We start from the raw sequence: 21,410 nt of genomic DNA on the forward strand, positions 1-21,410 counted from the left end.
CATAATAACCATGTTATATAATCCAATAGTAATCTCTAGTGATGTTTCAGCAGTAATGTCAGATAGTATTGACAGTGAGATTACTCATACAAGCCTAGCGTTACATCAGTGTGTAACTGCTTTTATCAAAGATTAATCCAAAAGCTAGATAACTTTGAGCTGTGTTTAATATTGAGATATTATTTATGATGAGTGTCATTCAAATTTCAGACATGCCACTGACTTAAGCTTCAGTCTGACAGCTACATACACAGAGTGGGGTTTTCTCCAAAAAAAAAAAAAAAAAAAAAAAAAGGTCTTATTCTCTATTCTGTTTGAAATCTTAGTGGATATTTTCCATGTTAAGTGTGTTTTATCTACTTAAAACCATTTATGACTACGCGGCTAGACAAGCTCTTGGGTGAGACTGTGCGAAAGGAAATCTTCAGGCAAAGAAAATATTGATAACAGAGTGTTAAGAAGATGTATTAGGCAAGATCATTTCCTAAGCGCCACGTCTGAGAGGTGTGAAGTCTGTGCCTGGCTGTTTTTAGTGTCCTCAAGTCTGAATAATCATAATTCCAGTGCTACTGCAAATGTTGGTCAGAAATGCGTTTTTTTTATTTTTTTTTTCATATTAGTTAGCGAAAATACAAGATAACAAAAATATAAGATACATTTGTATCTCCATCATACATAGTATTCACACACCTCAGAGACCTGTAAGTGCTCTAATCACAACCATAGAAAATGATAAGCATGGTTTCAATGTGTCCTCTTATTCAGACTTACAAACTGCCTTTTGGTTGTTAATAAAAACACCTTAACTCCAGCTGAATATTGACCGCCCAGATCAATAGTATAATTTGCTGCTGTCTATGACTGCACACATGGAGGATTATAATACAATACAGATAAAAAAAAAATAAAAGCCAAGTGCGCTGTTGAGATTCTATTGGAGGAAAAAAGCCCTGTGCTATCACCCTCAGGGCAGCAAAAAAAAAAACATCGTCAAACAGGGGAGTTAAATTTGCAAACACCTCTGGAAACACTATCGATGCACTGCTGTAGTAAAATATAATTTTCCCCTGTCAGTGCCTAGTGAGTGAGCTGTTTTGAAAATGTTCCAATAGTAGCTTTAAAACCCTTTGTCTATTTTAACCCATCTAAGCTATCACATTACTTCAATGTTGTCATCTTCAAATACAACAAATGAGCAATCTAAGGCCTTCCAGTAACAACTAAAAGTAAAGAAGATGCACATTATAAAATGTACAAATAGTGCAGCTAGCTGGATGATTTTTTTAAATTCTTATTTTTAAATGATTCAATAAGAACTTGGGTAAAGAATTAATAAAAAGCTAGTGACTTGTCCCCATCCACCCCCCACCCCCACATAAACACCAAGATGTCTTTGAGCCAGACAGATAAAGCTGTTTCATATAGAGAACACGGCATAATGGCATCTTCCGCGGCAGCGGTGGCACCACATATGCTAGATAAACAGTCTAATAAGCCTGCAAAACTGTGCCACCCTTAGATACCTTTGCCAGGGGGCTGTTTGTTTGATGGTATGTGTGAGTGAGATAGAGAAATGAAGGAAGTTCGTGGCACAGCTTTTGACCGCTGCTAAAATTGAGCAGCACTAGAAGTTACAGCACACAGAAACAGCTGCTAATTGATGCACAGATGCCCAGGCGGACGCTGCCCATCACCACCTAGTTCTAGTGCAGTTGTGTGTGTGTGTGTGTGTGTGTGTGTGTGTGTGTGTGTGTGTGTGTGTGTGTGTGTGTGTGTGTGTGTGTGTGTGTGTGTGTGTGTGTGTGTGACTCGGGTCTCTGGGAAATAATAACTGCTAATAGCCATTACTTGTTCAAACGGTTAGGAAACATTGATCAAATCAGGGTCTCTCCCTGCCTCACTCTGTTTTTATATATGTATACATTAAAAGATGAATTTATCTCATATGGGTTTATACTTGTGTGAACTCCCAGTAGCGGTGTTACCGTATAATTTTCCGCTCAGTTGGAGTTCTTGCTTTAGTACTATGCAAAGGGGATAGTTCAGAGATTTCTACAACTGCGGGTAACCACTCTGCACTTTTCGTGTCTTCGGGCCTTATTAAAGACATAGATTGTGTGTGTGTGTGTGTGTGTGTGTGTGTGTGTGTGTGTGTGTGTGTGTGTGTGTGTGTGTGTGTGTGTGTGCGCGTGTGTGTGTGTGTGTGTGTGTGTGTGTGTGTGTGTGTGTGTGTGTGTGTGAGAGAGGGTTCATTTCTGCATGTGTGTGTCCACACAAACTGGAGTAACAGGGTCATGGCCAGTGGGCCAGGTAATGACTCTCTCACCAGCCCCTTCATGCGGATTTCTGCTCCATGGACCACCACTCTTAATGATAGCAGAAAGAGGCACCTGTGTGTGTTCGACTGTGCTCACGTGTGTTTGGTCACATGTGGGAGAGAGAGATGCAGCCAGCCTGAATGTCGATGTGTCATTTGACTGAGTCTCTGTGACACAGCTCCTGCTCTACAGTGACTTATACAGCCTGAGGCTATTAGTATGTATAGGATTCCATATGGTGTCTGATGATGCATGGGTACTATGGTAATTGGGTTTCAGTTGGACTACAGGGTGCCTATTTGTTGTGCATTGATTTGCTTTACTTTAAAAAATTATTGTACTTTCACTGTGGGGAGTTTGTTTTATTCTCTTTCTCTCAAATAGACACATATTTCCCTTTGCCACTTATATACCTGATGCTTGTGTATTCAGTGTATGTGCATCTGTGTGTGTTCACGTGCGTTTGCGTGTGTTTTCCTGACATGACTATTTGATAGAGCCAAGGACGGCTGGACCTCGGCTTTCTGAGAATTTAATAGCTTTCATTTCGCAGCCTGCTTGACCTTCACCACGCCTTACATTAGTTATGCATTACACCTGAAGTTTCACATGGCCAGATGCATCTGCACCCTCTCTTTAATTTATTCCTTCTCTATGCTCCCCTGAGACCTGCAACCTGCGCTCCTTTGATACCCGACTAGTTTCAAAGTAGTAGTTTGGAATTATGCTTTGGCCCCTTGTCTTCAAAATACTATAATGTTGTTGCTTTGTGTTATATTGAATCGATATTCTTTTTGTGATGTTCTGTTTCTCCCAACAATCTGCACAGAAAAATGTTTTTACAGTGTATGTCTCATAATACTGGTGCACATTTCAAATAGAATAAGGTTGGGGAAAAAATCCAAACAGCATAATATCCCATGGCAATATTTTATTGATACACCAACAAATTATGGATATCTTACTATATAGATACAAAAACACATTTGCCAGGTGCATGCAACATTTATGACAGTGTTAGTCAGTTTTCCTGGCTATCCTATGTTGCTTCAATAAAAATGATTCAAGTGAGATAAAAATAACTTTTTTAGATAAAACAGATGTTGAAGAAGGTTGTCTCTGTGTTTAATCTGAGGACATGATTAGCAGTTAATGTAAGGTACATATATTTTATTGCAAAGTATTTAAAATCACAATAATTTTGTATCATGATACTATCGTATTGTTGGGCCTCTGGTGTGTCCCCTCGTAAACTTCAAACCCAAATTGTGAATCAAAGAATTAATGGTTGTCAGTGATGTCCCTGCTTTAAGTTAAAGGTTATTTTTTTTGGAGTCATATGCATGTTACAGGGCCTGTAGTAACTTAGATCTATTTGAATCAATAATTCTTTGTATTTACTATGCATATTATTTGGTCTGTATGCACATACTGTACAGAATAGTACAGCAATTGAATTATCAAAAGAGCTTAATGACAAATATTTAGAGTTGAAATATTATCTACAGTACCATCTAGTTTTGAATGGCCGTGACGGCTTCGTCAGCAACAATTTCCAAGGCTAAAAATCATTCTCTGCCCTCTCGTCAGGGTCTCTCTAATTGTGTCACCTTATCAAAGGCTGGGAGAAACAAGAGTGCAGATTAGTTTCCATTCAGGGCCCATCTAATCCTTTCAGCTTGCTCTCTCATAATGTGTCATTGCCAGTCAGTCAAACAGCTCCACACAACAGCAGTGTTTACTGAGCAAATGAATAGATGTTGGACGTCTAATTCTCCACAAAAAAAAGATAGCCTGAGTCAGGCTGTTCATGAAATCTAAATCGCTTTGATGTGTGGGGTTCTTTAAATAGTCTATTCTTTGATGTTTACAAAGGGTGCGATTGTTACATATTGTTACAAATGATGCAATCTCTTTTTTCTTTCAAGGTCTGTGTGGATAGTAATTGAAAACAATTATCCAGTGCTTTGCTCTGATAATGCCCACCTCTTACATCAGTTAAAGTATGTGCTGCATTATCCTCAACGTCAATGAAGCCCCAAGTCAGCCTGAGTGGCCACATAAATTCTCCTCCACAGTGGCGTGGACACAATCCAAATCAATAGCTGTAGCTGTACTACACTTTGGTGAGTGATTCAGTCAGAATGGTAGACCACTTGTGAAAGAAAAAGGCATATCTGTTAACTGGTCACCCACTAACATGTTGGCAAGTCTGTGACCTTCTGACTCTGAGAAGAACAAAGTTACAGTCCCGGCAGGGCTATCGAGAGCCAAAGTGAAATCAGAACCTCCACGTGGTGTTCCAGAAGTAAGAAAGCTGAATTCAAAGATATTGGCATTAAAGATAAAAAAAAAAATCCTGACTTGTGACAGAGCAGTACATTGTGTGGTTTGGTTCATATGACTAAAAAAGGAAGTTAGTGTTTTGAAAAACAATCCATCGTCATTGTTTATTCTATATTTATATTTCAATGAACAGCATTTCCCATGAACAAATTGATAAAAGAGGCGAGTCCATGAACACGAAGTGAGGGGACTCGGAAGCTCAGATATATCTGTAATAACAGCAGCACAGAGAGGAGCGAACACCGTGGAATGATGGCATAATAGTGTAGACAATCACAGATTTGACTCACTGAAAGTTATTAAGGAAGTCTACCAGAAGTCCTTATTAAGAAGATAATACTCTTACAGAATGGATCCAACATCCAGTCCAAATATAGTATAGTTCGGGTGTTTGTTTTTCAAGAAAATGTCCATATTTACGACAAATCTGCATAACAAGCCAAACAAATAGCCCTATGTCCACTTTTTAGAGCAGAGTGATCTAAGTTCTCTAATGATAATGTATTAGCAGGCCCCAGTCCAGCTATGCCAGGTCTTGTTGGTGCACTCATCCACTTCCACTGCCTCATTATGTCTTGTTGTCTTGTAAATATATTAAGATACGTAATAAATCTCTGCAGATGATAAAACCTGTGGCCTGCAAATCTTGGCAAAATTGATTATTTCTCATAAACCTTTTAACAAAGTGACTCACACACATAAAAATGCTGCTCTAAAAACCTAAAAATGTTATTTGCTATGAGATCGACATTAATAAGTCTGCCACTTCCTGGTCTGCTGCTGGTTTCCTGCATCACTATACTTCTGTTCCCCGCCGTTATTTGCAGCTGCTGGCGTCTCACAGAAATGATGTCATAAACCTGGGTCATTTAAAGCTCAGCAAGACAGAGCAAACATTTATCAACCCTCAACCCATCCCTCATGAATCAAAATACTACTTGGGATTTCTGTCAGGTTTGCTTTGATTTAACTAACCTTATAGTAGTATATTATATCATGTGCAGTTAATGAACAACAAGTATGTGCCAGCTGTAAAACGTCTAACAATCCATTCCTTTAAGTTCTAAAGCAACAAGTCTTGCGACAGATATTCTAAAGGATCTATGGTTGAAGTGCCATGTCAAAATTGCATCTCATTCACACAATGGCAGCAGTTGAGAAATGTTATCAATCATGACCGAAGGCTTTTTCTTGAAGACTCTCTGCCTATGCACACTTCAGGTCTCATATGTAAGCGTTCAGATAAAGCTAATCTGAGTGCAGCTGCAGGCCTCATTCATTTACTATTGGTTTCATATTAATTTATTGTTATCATGTCTAATATTTGGCCCCTTGTATTTCCCTTATATCAACGTGTCTTATGACCTGATATCAACACCCCAGCATTCCCCGCATTTCAATCAACAGCATTTAGATGCATATTTACTGTAATTGTGTGCGTCAGAGAGAGAGCGAGAGAAAGAAAGAGAGAGATAGTGAAAGATAGAGATGGATGAATTAATGGAGAGATTTAAACTGCTAGTTGCTGTTTTTTCCTTTTTTCATATGACTCAGTCGCACATTGTGATGATTCACTCACTGATTGTGCCAGTTAACGCTGGTAGTGCAACACAGCTTTTCATTTTCATTTTTCCATGAAATTTGAGGTTTTTCTACTCAATCAAAGAGAAAATCATTACACACACATTCACAAAAAGAAACACATGTACGGGAAGTAATGACACACAATTTCTGTTGAAGCATCGGGGGTTTTTAAACTGAATGTATATGTTTATTGTATGTGTGTGTGTGTGTGTATATATATATATATATATATGTATATATATATATATACATACATATATCACCTATATATAGGTGAACATGTGGATTTGTGGGTTTTCTATGCGTGCTGTTTGCCTAAGGGCTACTTATATGATGTGGTCTTATTAAATCAGTGCTAGAAAAGGAGGCGCAGACAGCAGTGATAGAAAAGCACAAAGGAACCTGAAGCGATTAAACCCCTACTCAAACCGGCTTAGCAGGGAAAGCTTCACAGAAAGCCAACAATGGTTGCATTCCTTTAAATCGTGCTCCTCTTTTGCTTTCTTTTCCTCTCTCTCTTTCCTGCACTCTTTACCCCTCCTCCTGTTCGCGCCCTCTCTCAAACAGATTATTCCTTTTCGTCTTCTTTATGTCTGTCTTCTTTGCAGCACGTTAGGCCGCTTAACTTTACAATACTCATGTCAGGTCAAAACCCACCCTCCTTCAATCTCTCCAATTCAGGAGAAAAAGCTTCTTTATGAATAAGGTATTACTGTATCTCAGACGTCAACCACCTCGAAAGTCTTTCTTTCATTCGTTCATTATGACCTCTTCCTTTCTTTTCAGGCTTTTATTGCTCTAAAGGAGTTTTAGGGCACTATGTGGATTTGCCAGGTTGTTAATTGCACAGCAAGTTTTTGTTTAAATCAATAGGGGATTAAACTTGAATACGTTTATGAGGGGATTAGATGAGAGCAAGTTGGTGTGTGCGTGGAGAAGAAGGTTGAGGTTATAACAGCGTTTGGGCTGGTATATTTCTCACAGAATTTCTCACCAAGCATATATTTATCAACAATATAAGACTTCATCTGTTTTTTGTCAGCTGGAATATTTCATGTTAAAACAAGGTTGTTGGCCGGAATGAATTGCAGTTCTCATACACCTTCACTTACAAACACAGTCAGATGTTGCAGCTATGGAGAATAGCTGCAACAATAGCTGCAGTCTATCAAGGGATGGTATTTGGAACAGGAGTCAGTAAATTCATTTTACAGCACAAAGGGTCCAGTCGTCCAACTCCCCCAACCACTGTAATGGACTGGATTAGACCACCTGGTCTGGTATTAAGAGAGTGAGTAATCCATCCTACCCCCCACCAACATCCACATCTCCACCTGCATTTAGCATTGCCCATGAATGCCAGTCATTAAGACGGCGTTACAAAGAAGGGCCTACCTCTTTCCCAGTGGGCCGGCTCCACTTCCACGTATAGAGCAGCCATTGTTTTAAATGCAACTGCTCCCACCCCAGTGGTGACTGCGCTCCTATTCACTGACCACTGTAGCTGGTACACCGCCAGAGAGGAAATATGATAAATGTGTGTAACGCCACCTGTCAGGGAGGGCTGGGACATTCCCCCGTTCCCAGATGCCAACAAGTGGAAAGGGGTAAGCCCTGATCAGGTTACCGTGCGCATGTATGTGTGCACGCGCATGTTTGTATTTGTCATCCGTGAATAACGCCCCCTCTTGTGTTTTTTGCAGGTGCGCCAGAAAGGAGAAATGTGAGCGTTCATCAGAGCCCCGGCGCTTTGCATCGGACATCAAGCAGTGTGTGCGACTCAGTGTCCATCCGAACAACATATCAGTGTCCCAGTTTAGTGTCACGGTGAGTGGATGAAAACACACTGCATCATATTTACTGGGAAAAAAAATAATTGTTTTGAGGTTTGAAAGGCACAATGTTTGCCATATTATGGCTAGCCCATCACAGTTACATATTCTTCATCCGTCAAACAATACTGGTGCTGCTTTTCCGTTCAGATGTCCTAAAACGTCTTGTCATTAACTGACTATGTTTCTTTCTTGTGCCACTTGGAATATAAAATGTGCTAAAATTTTAATTACTTGTCAATCAGTATATTTTTCTATCAGTAAAAGAAGAGACTTTAAGCATTTGGTTCAGTGGTGCCACGTTGCAATAAACAGTGAGAATAGCTGAATATGTTGCTAGTGAGAAAATCTTGTCTGGCAGATTGACAATATCACACTCAAGCATAATTTGTAATACGATGTAATTATGCTCTAAATACTGATTAGTGGCCAGTGTTAACTCTATAATCCTGCTTCGTATCATTTTACTGCCTGCCAGCATGCATCCTTCAAATCCTGACCTCACAACTTACAGCCCTGTCCAGTGAAATCGTCTCCCAGCAAATGTCAACAATCATTAACAGCATAGAGTTTGGCTCAGCTGTGTTTATTGTGATTGTTGGCAGCTAAATGCCGCACTTTTCGCCCTGGGCATTTCATTCTAAAACTGCTGCCAGATTTAAAGAGTCTGAATTGTTTTTGATTGTTTAAGTGTATTGATTAGTGTACAAGGAGTGGCGATATATTCTTACAAAAATATATCTCTGCAGGAGCTGGAGAACGACAAGTACTTGGATTATTGTTTTCATTGTAGTTTTGTAACTCATTGGACTCGTTTGGACTCATAAGGAGAATGTGATACACATTGTTTGTCAATTTGATTGAAATCATTCAAATAGAACCATGAGTTTCCTCACTGTATCCGTTTGTACTACATCAGCTCTCACCCCGTCCAAAGTCCTCTTTTGATTTGCTGTTTTTTTTTTTTTAATTATTATTATTGTGACAGGAACAAATGACTTCTAATATTTGTAACTGTATGATTGTATCGTAGGTTCAGGAGAAGATTGACATGACCTAAATACATTGTACTACTGTATACCTCTGAGGGCTTGCTATATTTCTCTATTGAACCTTAGTGTGTTGAGAAATAGATCGTTTTAAAGGTAGTAACACTGAATGTCACATTTCAATTCCATTTCCTGTTTAATGGTTGTTTGGAAATGGTTTTGAATCTTATAGTTCAAGTAAGTGCATAAATATGCAATTTAATTTTCTAAAGTCAAGCCAGAATGACTCCATCTGTGCAGCTCAGAGGGTCACATGTGAGCTGTTGGTTTTCAGAGGTGCACCTCTGCATCACTCTAATGATATTTGTGTGTGTGTGTGTGTGTGTGTGTGTGTGTGTGTGTGTGTGTGTGTGTGTGTGTGTGTGTGTGTGTGTGTGTGTGTGTGTGTGTGTGTGTGTGTGTGCGTGCGTGTGTGTGTGTGTGTGTGTGATGTTGCCCAAGCCTGAGTCTTTAGAGTGTTTAACCTTTCTGCCGCACATATCCCATCCAGCTAAATGCCGGGCAGAGGCCTCTGGCAGACAGTCAGGGACTCCTCCTTGACCTTTGTATTATTAAATATTTGTTTGGGAAGATAAAGCACAGGAATTCGTGAGAAAAACAAGGACACTGAAGTCGTGCCCATTCTAGAAAAGGCCATTATTTTCTTTGACTTGTAATTCTCTCTGGTCGTTCATAAAAAGTTTCTTCTTGTATTCTGTAAGCTCCAGTAGGAATTATTTCTGTATGCGTCACTACAAAACCTATACGAGTTCTAACCAAAAATAGAAAAATGTTCTCATATGTCATTAGTATGATTTTATACATTACAATAAATTATCGGCAATGGCATTTGTTAACTTAGGACTTACTTTATTATACTTAATGTAAAATAATATAAAGTTCAAGTCAAAATATTTGTATCTCCTGCCTTTTGTGGCATCTGAGTGCTTTTGAATAAATTGTCTATGCAGCTGGAATATTTTTTTCACCATGGCAACATTAACAGCATCACATACTCCCAGCAGCAGACTTCGTGTTTTAGAAATGACAGGAGGCCATTTGTGCTGTATGTGTGGTGGATGTTTCAGTTAACTCAAGTATGTTATTTTCATATTTATGTGGCTGTGCTGTGGCTGGGCTTATCTGTGACTACTCGAAATGTAATTGAGGAAGCTCTTGGTCTGGCTGCATTGCCTTCTTTTAAAAGGAAAAATAAATAAAAGCGAGAGATGTAGAAGGTGAGAAGGGAGAGTGTGTGTAAGAGATTGAAGCCCAGTCATGCACTTCTATTTTATGTGGGATGCTATGTATCTGTTCACAACAGCTCTGTCTCCTTTTTATTAAACAGCAATATAAAAACAGTGCAGGTCAGCCCTTCTCTGTCGCTGAGGCAGCTTTCAGCGTCACATCACAAGTGTATGGCGAGCCATGCCGCGAATCAATGCTTAGACCAGGGCCCATTTGCAGACACAGTTCCCATCAATATGTATATTTTGGTCTTGACCCTACTCCACCTGCCTCCACAGACCTGTTTTTTTCTTCTCCTTTTATTCAAGGACAGTTTTTTTGTTCTTCTTTTGTCCTTCTGCTTCACCTGAAACTGTTTTTTTTCCCCCTGAGGTACAGAGAGCTTACACAGCAGTTTCAAATCAAGTGGGGAAATTTGCATTCTTTATTTCCTAAAGAGTCCTCTTTTCCCTCGCTGTCCAGCAGTCTGTGTGCTTGAACCTTTCTCCTCTCTTTAATTGTTCACTGCCGCATGTGTTCACCTCAGTCCTCCTACTATTTTTCCTCCTCTAACCTCTTTTCATAATGTACTTCATTTCTGCCATCTCCTCCTCGCTCCATACTTTGTGCTTGTGTCATTTCTTTCACTTCATCCTCCGAACACGTTGCACTAGAGCCACAGAGTCGGGACAGAATGTGAAATCCCTCCAGCTCATATATGCCACAAAGCATTATGGGAGGTTGCTGGGAAGGTAGTAGTGCTTGTGGCCATCAGAAATGGCCTGTTAAGGTGGCTCTGATTTCAGTTTGAAGTCAATCTATGTATCTCTGCAGCCGAGTGTTTTGATGTTGTTTGGACATCTGGCCAGGATATGCATCTGATGCTTCATTCAAGAATCCCCCAGTGGCTCCTCTGGCCGCTGACCATGCTGCAGATGGATCTTTACTCTGCACAGAACTTGCAGCTGTTCCTCTCCTCAGCAATATTGGGTTTCAGTCACATTTGAAGAACATATTGGCTCCAAAACTGATCTGAAGGTCTCAGATGTGTCAGCACTGTAGCCAAACAACAGTTGGGGCACATATCGAACTTATTTGTCTCTGACCACAGGAGAAATTACAAAATGCATGCTTCATCACTAGTATTTTAAACTGATGAATCATTTTCACAGTGTGATTATCTGCTGTTGTTTATATGAAGCCATTGAAACTTAACTGAATCCTCCATATCTTCATTATCTGTAGCTGGTGCTATCAGCTACTAATCACTTTCATATTATGTTTATTACATCAGTCCATGCAATTGCTGTTCATCAAATATATAGTATAGATTAATATTTTATAGAATACTGTCAGCTTGTAACACACTTCTCTATATTTCTCTTCTGCAGTTGGTGTTGGAAGCCCATAATGTCCCGGAGCTTTCTGCAGGTGTCAACTGTACCTTCCAGGACCTGGCTGAGATGAACGGCTTGGTGGAGGGAAACCGGATTAAGTGCTTCTCCCCTGCTGAGAAGGAAATGCCACGCATTATCGTTGACAAAGGTGAAATGTCTAAAAGAAACAAATTGATCAGAACTTTAAATATTCCACACAATCAAGTGGTGCATGTCACAGTTTGGGCTTTTTGATGTTTGAATTATGAACATATGCAGAACATGTCTCTGTATATGGAATTAGAGCCTGTGATCTGGAGGGTACAAGCTGATAATATCAGGAATCAGCTAGTTGTCTACATTAGAGAACATGTTGAATACAAACATGCTCATCTGTCAAGGAGGCACACAATCATCTGGATGTTTCCCCTTCAGTCAGAAGTATGCTACTCCTAGGGCAACGAGTGTTCTATGAATTTTTGTTTTCTGGTTGCCTTCAGTTACTCAGCAGGCCTTGGAGCACTGCCTTAGGACATGTTTAGTAATTGAATGAACATTAGTCATTAGTCTGCTGTGGTATTTATTTACCTCCCTCCCTCAACGTGATGGGACCCCAGTTAAACTCAGTGCAAAAAGGAGAATATCAAGCTGCACAGTCAAGTGTTCCTACTACAGCGTTTCAACTAACATCGAGCCAGGAGATTAGAGAGTTCCCACAGACGGTGTCACCATTTCCATTGCTTGTGAGAGACAAACAGTTGAAACATTTCTACCAATATTCATTCACACACAAAGAATGGAAGATATTTTTATTTTTCTCTTTTATTTCCCCTGCTCCTCACCTCCCCTCTCTGGGGTTGGCAAAGCGTTGTCTAATTGAACAAAGCTCCCATCTGGGAATGTTCTGTCTGCAGGCAGTCAATCCTTCACCACCCGCCCTTATGTGGCCTCGTGTAGAGATAATGAAAATGCAATTTTTCCATATTTTCTTTAAAAAAGCAGAAAAAGATGGGGATCTATCAATGATATTAAAAATTTACATTCCAAGTAATGATCAGGTGATTTTTAGACTACTGATGTGTGAGCTCTAAAGAACATGGTATGCACAACTGCACGTGTCATTTTCAAAAATGTAATCTGTCTGTTGGTTAGATATTAAATTCAAAAGCAAAAACCTGCGAGTGAGACCTTTTTGGTCTTGGCTGTACACACACACACACACAGACACATATATTCACATTTCCCTTCATTAATTCAGTGCGCCCACAAGAGCAGAAGAATTTCGCACACATACACGGTCATAAACAAACACATTAGACCGTTACAATAAAGTAATCTACAATCAGACTGCACATATGTACAGATGTGCAGCTGACAGTGAGCCTGAGGGTGCTTTGGGGAATTAAAAAAACATTTGTTTAGTGTTTGCCATGTCAGCCACATGTAAAGCTAGTAATATTTCAGTCATGCAAACATAGATGTGTAAATATGTAATCTGAGACACGCATGAATGAGGCATACGGCATTTCTCCTTAATTTTTGCGTATTTCAAACATCCCCAAACACACACGATTTTCTTGTTGTAGGAGGAGAAAAATCTTTCACATATTTGAATCTTTTATCTTCCATTTTTACCAGTACTCATTAGTCTCAGCTTGGTTGAAAGAGAGAGAAGGGAAAGCGACGGATGGAGTGAAGAGAGAGGGAGGGATAGATAGTGTTAGCAGGCTTCAAGGTAACATTTAGGTGGCCTAATTAGGACAGATCCGCTGTCAGCGGTGCTTTGCTGTGATTGATGAATGATTCCTTCTTTGTTGGCGAGATGGAGGGAGACACAGGGGAGAAGAAGGAGTCGCAGTGTGGAAGGAAGTGAAGAGACCTGTGTGTAGAGATAGAGTGGGGATGAGAGAAAGAGAGGTACGTAGGTAGTGCAGAGAGGTAGAGCAGTTATATGTGTGGATGTGCTGTTGAATTAAACATGAACTCCTTCATTAGTGCCAGACAAAAGGACACACCAAATACAGATGAGGGAGGCGCAAGCTTGTACACACACACACACACACACACACACACACACACACACACACACACACACACACACACACACACACACACACGGTTTATGTTTCATCTTCTCCCTTTACCTTGTCAAAGACACCCTCAAAGACTTTTCTGGGGGAATATTGTACATCCCAAGGGAAATTTGTGTGCACCAACTTTTGTTTCTTGTAAGACGACTGGAATAGGAAGACTTAACCCAACAAAGCCCTTCTACTCTCCCTCTCTCTCAAGATACTGCCTTTACCAGTGCAACAAGCTGATCACTTGTGGCTCTAAGAAGTGCAGTCATCCTCTCCTTCTGGGAAAAACTAACGTGACTCGACACTGAAAAGGGGTTTTTGAATAAGTGAATGAAATCATTATTATACAAGTCAGGGCTCTTTAAACGTGTCTACTCACTGCTTATGCCAGAAAAGTAGCTGTGACATGTTACCATTACCATTATAATACTGTTTTTGTTTCCCCTATTTGTTTCAAGAGTTGAATGAAACTGTCAGTAATGGGTTTAGTAAATGTGCACTGGAACAAAAGCAATTCTTGCTTCTGTTCTTATTCTTTTTGTCTTTTTCTTGCTTTTTTTATGGGAGTACAGAACATCCTGTCTCTCTGTAAATCAAACTGCAATTTTTTTTTTTTATTACTGTGATCTGTTTTCTGTAGGTGACCACCAGATTGTTCAGCTCTATCTCAAGTCCAAAGAGACAGGCCTGGCATTTGCAAACACAAGTTTTGTCTTCTACAACTGTAGCGTGCACAAGTCGTAAGTCTGTCTCTACTCACAGCTTTAAAATGCACCTCAATCAAAGTATTCAACAATGTGTAATTTACTTTTTCCATGTACCAATTTCTGAGTGCCAGAAGTAAATATTTCACCAGATTGGTCAAGGCTTGCAGTATTTGTAGTCAATTTGTGTGTGTGTCTCTCTCTTGGCATTTAAAGTTGGAACTTGCTAGTAGGTAGCTTGTCGTAATTCTAATCCTTCATATTGATGAAAAAAAACTGACATTGATTCTTCAGATGTTGAAATTGTGTTGTATAAATAAATAAGAGGGCCTGTTGAGCTTTAGTTTTTCAGTGTATTTGCTGCAGTTCAGTGCTAATTCAAGACTCTACTCTGCTCTCCTTTCAGGTGTCTGTCATGTGTGAGCAGTCCCTACCAGTGCCACTGGTGTAAATACAGACATGACTGCACCCACGACCCTCGCACATGTTCCTTCCAGGAGGGACGAGTCAAGAAGCCTGAGGTGAGTCCTAAACAAGGGCTGAGGTTTCTGTGTTGTTTCCAAGCTGCTCAGACATCAAGTCCCTTTGTAGACCGCTGTGCACTAAGGAGGGAAACTCATGCCAGACCTAGACAAGGCTCTCGAACAAGGCAGGGATTGTGGGAGTGTTTTTTTTTTTTTTTTTTTTTATGTTAAACTTGTTGTTGAGCTGTTGTCAAGGGGCCCAAATTTTCTAGCAGTCCCTCTGCCTATAGATTTAAAAACTGTCAAAATGTAGCCCATGTAGACAATGTCTACAAATCCCCGTAGTTTTTTTTATTGCTGCCCAGCTCCATCCAGCCTCTTCATATTGAGCCAGCAAAGTTATAAAACATGGTGAAAAAAATTGAGGGGAAATGTTTGACTATGGGAGACTAATAGCTGTCGTTCGAGGTTTTGCATGCAAAAAGAGTTATGTTAAAAGGATTGAGACACCTTTCAGCTGTAGTGCTTCCATTTGGCATGAGTCTCTTGGCATGTCTCGCTCTTGACTGCACATCAAAGGGCAGTGGAAGCTAATAAAACTGAGTCATTTCCACTGGCCCATCCCTATTCGCTGCGACAGCTTAGTCTGTGTGAATTATCAATAGTATTGGCAGCCAGTTCTACTCCCGTCGAAGCAGAGCCCACTGTAATTAGGCTGCTCTGCTGCAGAGGACAAGGCACTCGCTGGATGGGGGAACATTCAGTAAATGCCCCCAACCTAGCCACTCCCCATCCGACGAGGAGGTTCACTCTGATTTAGAGTCACTGCAACAGTAGTAGCCTTTAGGGCAAACCAAGCAGGTTAGTGTCTATGCTGTGTTGTGGGGTTGTAGGTACAGCATGTTTGGGTGTTTGCATTCTTCTATTTATATTTATGCATATATGTACCATATATATATATATATATATATATATGTGTGTGTGTGTGTGTGTGTGTGTGGTTATCTGTCTGCAGTTTTTGCCTGCTTGTACACTGCCAATTCACTGTGGCTTTCAGGGGGAGGGTTTTACAGGGAGTTAGTGGCCTGTTAATCCTAGCCTGAGGTGAGCTATGATGAAGATCACTAGTGCTCATGTCTGGGTTGGCAGACGCCGCACGACGGGCAGGGACAAGCTTAGCCAGATTGCCTCCTTTGATGAGCAGTCTGCTCTCAATTGTGTTATTCCTCCCATGTTTCCCCCAAGCCATTCAACCTGCACAGACGATATTATTTTCTTTTTCCACCATTTCCATTATCCTTCAGAACCTTCTGCTTAGTTAGACCCACGCATGAATCTTTGCAGGTTTACTTTTCCAATTAGCTTGGGCGCTGGTGGTCAATATTGACTCTGGATAATAATGTGTGAATCCTCTCCTATTGTGTTGCTGTCTGAAAGAAAATCCTAAATAAAAGCGAGGGGGGATTTGGTATTAACACATTAATGACATCCTTTTTTTTTCTTTTTTTTTTTTACATGTTTCGGAAAAAGCAGGTGTTTTGAAGGCTTAATGACTTTTAATTTGCTTTTAATTAACCCCTTCAATCCAGGGTCATGTATTTGCTGCCAGATTTTTGGTTGCTGTTTTGAATTTATAATTTAGACACACAAGCTTAATAACATGCACACACACAGCCATCCCAAAGAAGCATTCCCAAATTTGAAAAAAGGGCAACAAGTCAACTTTGCTCTGTGGAATGGGATGGCCTCTTTTTGCTGCAGATGAATTTTTGTGTACTATTACAATTAAGGGATTTCAGGCAGTGATCTGAATAATCCCTTAACTCTATGCTAATGAATGAGGCCAGGCAAATCTCCCTACTGGTTGAGCTTGTTGTTAGTATGCATCGCAGGACAGAGTTAAAGCCAGGGCCTGGGTGTACAGTGGGTGCCTTTTTATTCATGCCAGCAATGATATGGGCACACGGATCAGACGTTTGCCTGTTGGCACATTAACCAAGGCCACGTCCCTGTTTGCCCTCCACACATCTCAAGGACTGAGCCAGTCTGATTGAGCCTCGCTGACAAAGAACATGCATACAGCCTCATTTAGTTACACTGAAGAAAGCCACTAGTTATTCTTGTCCACTACTGTCGCATTAATGAGTAGGTTGTGCTTTGTTTACCTGCATATTTAGCTGTATTTAAGACTGCACCCCCATCCCTAAAGAACACGCATAGTCTCCCCTAAAGAAACTGATGAAACTGGGGACACTTCCTGTTCTCTTTGTCTGATGAAAACCACAGGAGGATATTTCCCTTTCTTCTTTTCCAGTCTACAACACAGCATGTTCATATCCTGAGCTGCTGCCAACCCTTTCCCTAATATATTCAGCTGGTAGGGAGATACAAAACTCATAGAAATATTAATGCTACTGAATACATATCACTGCCTCCTTGCACATTGCTGCATGATTGTGTCCTTGTGTTGCTTACGTCTTAACTGTACTATAGTGATCAATGTTGCGGAGTTTATTTACCCGGAACTTATTGATCAAGTGATCAGGATAATTTTATTAAAGAAGCTAAATGCCAATGGTAATAGCTGTCGGCTGCCAATATTAGACAGAAATAGTAGGGAGTGGTGCTTTGGTTCGATTCATAGACAGATCAATGTCATGTGCAGGCACTGACTGTCGAGGACTCAGTTGAGTATTCGCAGAGTAAAGAGAGAAAAAAGGATATTGGAAAATTGGAGATGAAAGCAAATGAAACAAAGTTGGAAGAAAATGACAAAAAGGTGCTGAAAGTGAAAGATTAAAGAGCTTACATCAGAAAACACAGCAATGACAAAAAGGCCCCATAGAGACAGAAACACGAACAGCCAGATAATCATACAGGCTTTAAACATCCCCCTCCTGGGTTAGATCAATTTATTTGGAATTAGCAAACAGGGAAATGATCACTCACACTGTCAAGAGTTCACCGACTGACTACTGTTCCTATGATAGTAGTAAATTCACAGACTTTTCCATTCTTTTGATTGATTATGACCAACGTTTAAGGTGAACTAACTTTTGATCTTACCTTAAAATAAAGTCAGAACTAGAAAGTTATAATTAATCACAATGTCCCTTTAAGAAAAAGGGCACAAAGGCAGGGTGGGAAACTAAAGAATGGCTGGGGAAAAGAAGTATCCGGTGAAACGTTATTTGGAAAATATTTGAGATGGAGAGTAAAATGGTGGTATAGAAACAAAGGTGAGGAGCAGCAGGGATGGAGAGTGGGACAGCAGGAGAGTGTCTTTGCTCGAGGCTCTGTTGGGTATGTTAAAACAGAGGCTTGTTAAGTGGGGCTCTTCGTAAGTTGTGTGGAAGGCGTGTGCGTGTGTGTGTGTGTGTGTGTGTGTGTGTGTGTGTGTGTGTGTGTGTGTGTGTGTGTGTGTGTGTGTGTGTGTGTGTGTGTGCGCGTGTGCGCGTGTGTGTGTGTGTGTAAAAACCTAAGATCCACTTCATCTTCACACCTTACACTGCTATAATTATGGGCCTCTCTCTCTCCCTCTCTTCCGCCCTCACCCCCCCTCCCTCCTTAGCTTCAAACTATGCCAAGGGCTTTTACATTCACAGTTCCCATTCTGCTTCCTACTCTCTGTCACTTTCCCTATCTCCACCCTTCACACCTCCCACCAGCCTCTAATTATCCAATCTAAGTAGGTCCCAAGAATAAAAGGAGTCAGGAAGGAGGGAGGGAGGATGGGGGGGGGGGGGGGGGGGTGAGAATCAGTGAGCCAGTTGATAAGAGAAATGAGAAGGGTCAGTGAGCTAGATAGGACGAACAACACAGGCTGCCTTTGGATAGATATAAATGAAGGAGGGACAAAGCAATGAGCATGACTAAGAATCAGAGGTGAAGTCAGACAAAACAATGAGTCAGCGATGGAGAGAGGAAGAATAAAGGATAATTATATAGAAACAAAAAAAGAGGTGCCAACTTAGTTTTTCAGGAGTCAGAGCTTATTATGTGGGAATGATGAGTCATGCTATTGACAGGTACTTTTATTTGTCAGGTGCTTTATGGCAAGTCCTTCATTATATGACTGTAAGACTTTCAGTGAAGTTCACAGCTTTACAGGCACGTGTAACATCAAACTTACTTCATCGTGTGAAAAAGCTAGCCATTGACCTGTGGATACATAAACATTATGCTCACATAATTGAAACATTAAAAAAAACAATACCAACCTCGCCTTCCAGAAATAGCTTGTTTGTTATGCTAAATTATCTGTTTAACATGCTGTCATTAGTTTCCATGAGTTTTCTATCATTACCATACTATCATATCTTACGTTTTCAGAGTCTTCTCCTTCTCATTCTCTTATTGGTGGTTGTCATGCAGTCAACAGCATGAAGCCTTATAGCCTTATAGTTTTATATCAACATTTCTGTGTTTGTATGGTGATGCATATCTTGTGTATATATTTATAGTATGTCTTAATGTAGTATGTGGTTTATGCAGATGTGTCAGTGTGTAAATATGCATCTGCTCCTCCGCTATTTGTCGCTCCTCAATTGTTGGGAGTTGACAGAGTGGGGAATGATAATAAAAGCACCGACATTAAATCACCTTAACATTGACATAAATCTCAACAGCGACAGCGAGCATCACTGCCAATACCATCAACATCTCTAGCCAACAAGGGGATATACATGTGTGTTTGTCCAAACCAATAAAACCCTACTTGGCCTCAGGAAGAGCTGGCAATGATCACAGTATGTTAAACAAGTGTGTCTGAGTGTGTATGTTTACCTACAAACAGGAAAATCTGAGCTAAGTCGGAGGAAAAACACAGGCTACCTCCAACATTCACACTTGCTTTTTTGTAAATTCCATATCACAAATTTTTCATTGTTGCAGAAGCAACAATGTGGCATGCTTTGTGTTTTCATAGTTTGCTGTTTCATCTGTCAAAAAAAATTCAAAAATGGTGAGAATTAAGGTTTTATTGATTTTTGAGAAGGCACGGAGAATGGAAGCTTGTTATTCTGGGAAGGTTGACAGGGCAGTTTGTGTTAATGTATGTAGTGGTGAGGGAAGTCTGCTTCAAAATCCCAGGGCAGATGACTCCAGTTTGTGAGTGCAAATAAACCTGTGTGTTGGTCTATGTGTGTATGTGTCAAAATGTTTTTATATGTGACAGCCAAAGATTAGAAAGATGACTGCAGACTGCATGGATTGGTATTTGGAGTTTTGCTGTAAAACATTTATATATATTCCAATGTCACTGTTGTAAAGGGAATTTTGGGAAGTGTTCATGGGGCTGTGTGTGTGTGTGTGTGTGTGTGTGTGTGTGTGTGTGTGTGTGTGTGTGTGTGTGTGTGTGTGTGTCTCTCGTCAGTAACAGTTAAAATTTGCATTTTGAAGTTTTCCATCTCTGTAGAAATGTTGTCATAAAGACACATGATGCCTGAGATGATTTCTGACTATGACATTTATTTTATATTGTAAAACAATTCCAAGGCTATAGGTTCTTCTTTGTGTTTGTGTGTGTGTGTGTGTGTGTGTGTGTGTGTGTGTGTGTGTGTGTGTGTGTGTGTGTGTGTGTGTGTGTGTGTGTGTGTGTGTGTGAGTGAGTGAGTGAGTGTGCGTACACTAAAATGTCAGTGTGTGTTAACCTTGAATCTGCTTGCATGCGCAAGAAAGATAGTTTTGGTTTGAGTTTTAGGGTTTTGAACACTTCAGTGCAGTTTAACCGTTACGCCCCGTGGCTGTGCACACACGCGGACACACATCTTATGCATGTGTGTGAAATCCTGTCACCTCATCACCATATGCCACTATCAGCGTAGATCTGTGTTTTGAAGATTCAGTTTAAGTCACCGTGTTAAGTCATACTCCAGTGCTTTCCATGCCTTAATTTCCACAAACCAGATCAGATTTATTGTCTCTATTGTTCAAGTGTATTAACTGGAAGAGATGTGATTAAAAATGGATTGCATCTCTCTTTGCTCTCCCACTCCTTTTCATTCTCCAAATATGACCCTTCGTTCTTAGGAAAATGAGATTTGGAAGAGCAAACACGTGTTCACCATCTCTGCCTTCCTCTCCTCCACCACTGAACTCACTCACCCTGTGTGTCATTTATCTATAATGACTTTGTGAATAGTGTCACAGAGCGTTCCCCTCTCTCACCACACAGCTATCCAGTCAGTCAGTCACTCAGCCTAACCCAATCAAGTGGCTTTTAATGAACTTCAAACAAGTGTTATCACCCAGTTCAACGTGCGCCATGCTTCACTCCCCCCCAGCTCCATCCGCGCGGGGGCTCACCTTATCTGCTCTCCTTCTCTTCACCCTCTTTCCTTCTCTCTTTGACATGCTAAAGCTCCTCCTGTCACATATGCTTAATGGCATTTTTTTGCCTCTTTCAGTTGCTGTGTTCTTTTGTTGTGCCTCTCTCTCATTTTTTGCTGC

At 40.5% G+C, this 21,410-nt stretch overlaps 1 protein-coding gene across 1 annotated transcript in view; it reads left to right on the plus strand.

Moving 5' to 3' along the window:
• plxna4 (plexin A4) overlaps positions 1-21,410 on the plus strand; it is a 231,034-nt gene that overhangs the window by 157,696 nt on the left and 51,928 nt on the right. Inside the window, exons 6-9 of the mRNA XM_069164965.1 lie at positions 7,952-8,075; positions 11,727-11,880; positions 14,433-14,532; positions 14,903-15,017. Of these exons, the coding sequence (XP_069021066.1) occupies positions 7,952-8,075; positions 11,727-11,880; positions 14,433-14,532; positions 14,903-15,017 (493 nt within the window). The remainder of the gene's footprint in view (positions 1-7,951; positions 8,076-11,726; positions 11,881-14,432; positions 14,533-14,902; positions 15,018-21,410) is intronic.

The sequence above is a fragment of the Embiotoca jacksoni genome, unplaced genomic scaffold (genome assembly GCF_022577435.1).
Source record: "Embiotoca jacksoni isolate LCO1_2020_lvr unplaced genomic scaffold, fEmbJac1.0.p SCAF_32, whole genome shotgun sequence".
In the NCBI taxonomy this organism is placed as follows: domain Eukaryota; kingdom Metazoa; phylum Chordata; class Actinopteri; family Embiotocidae; genus Embiotoca; species Embiotoca jacksoni.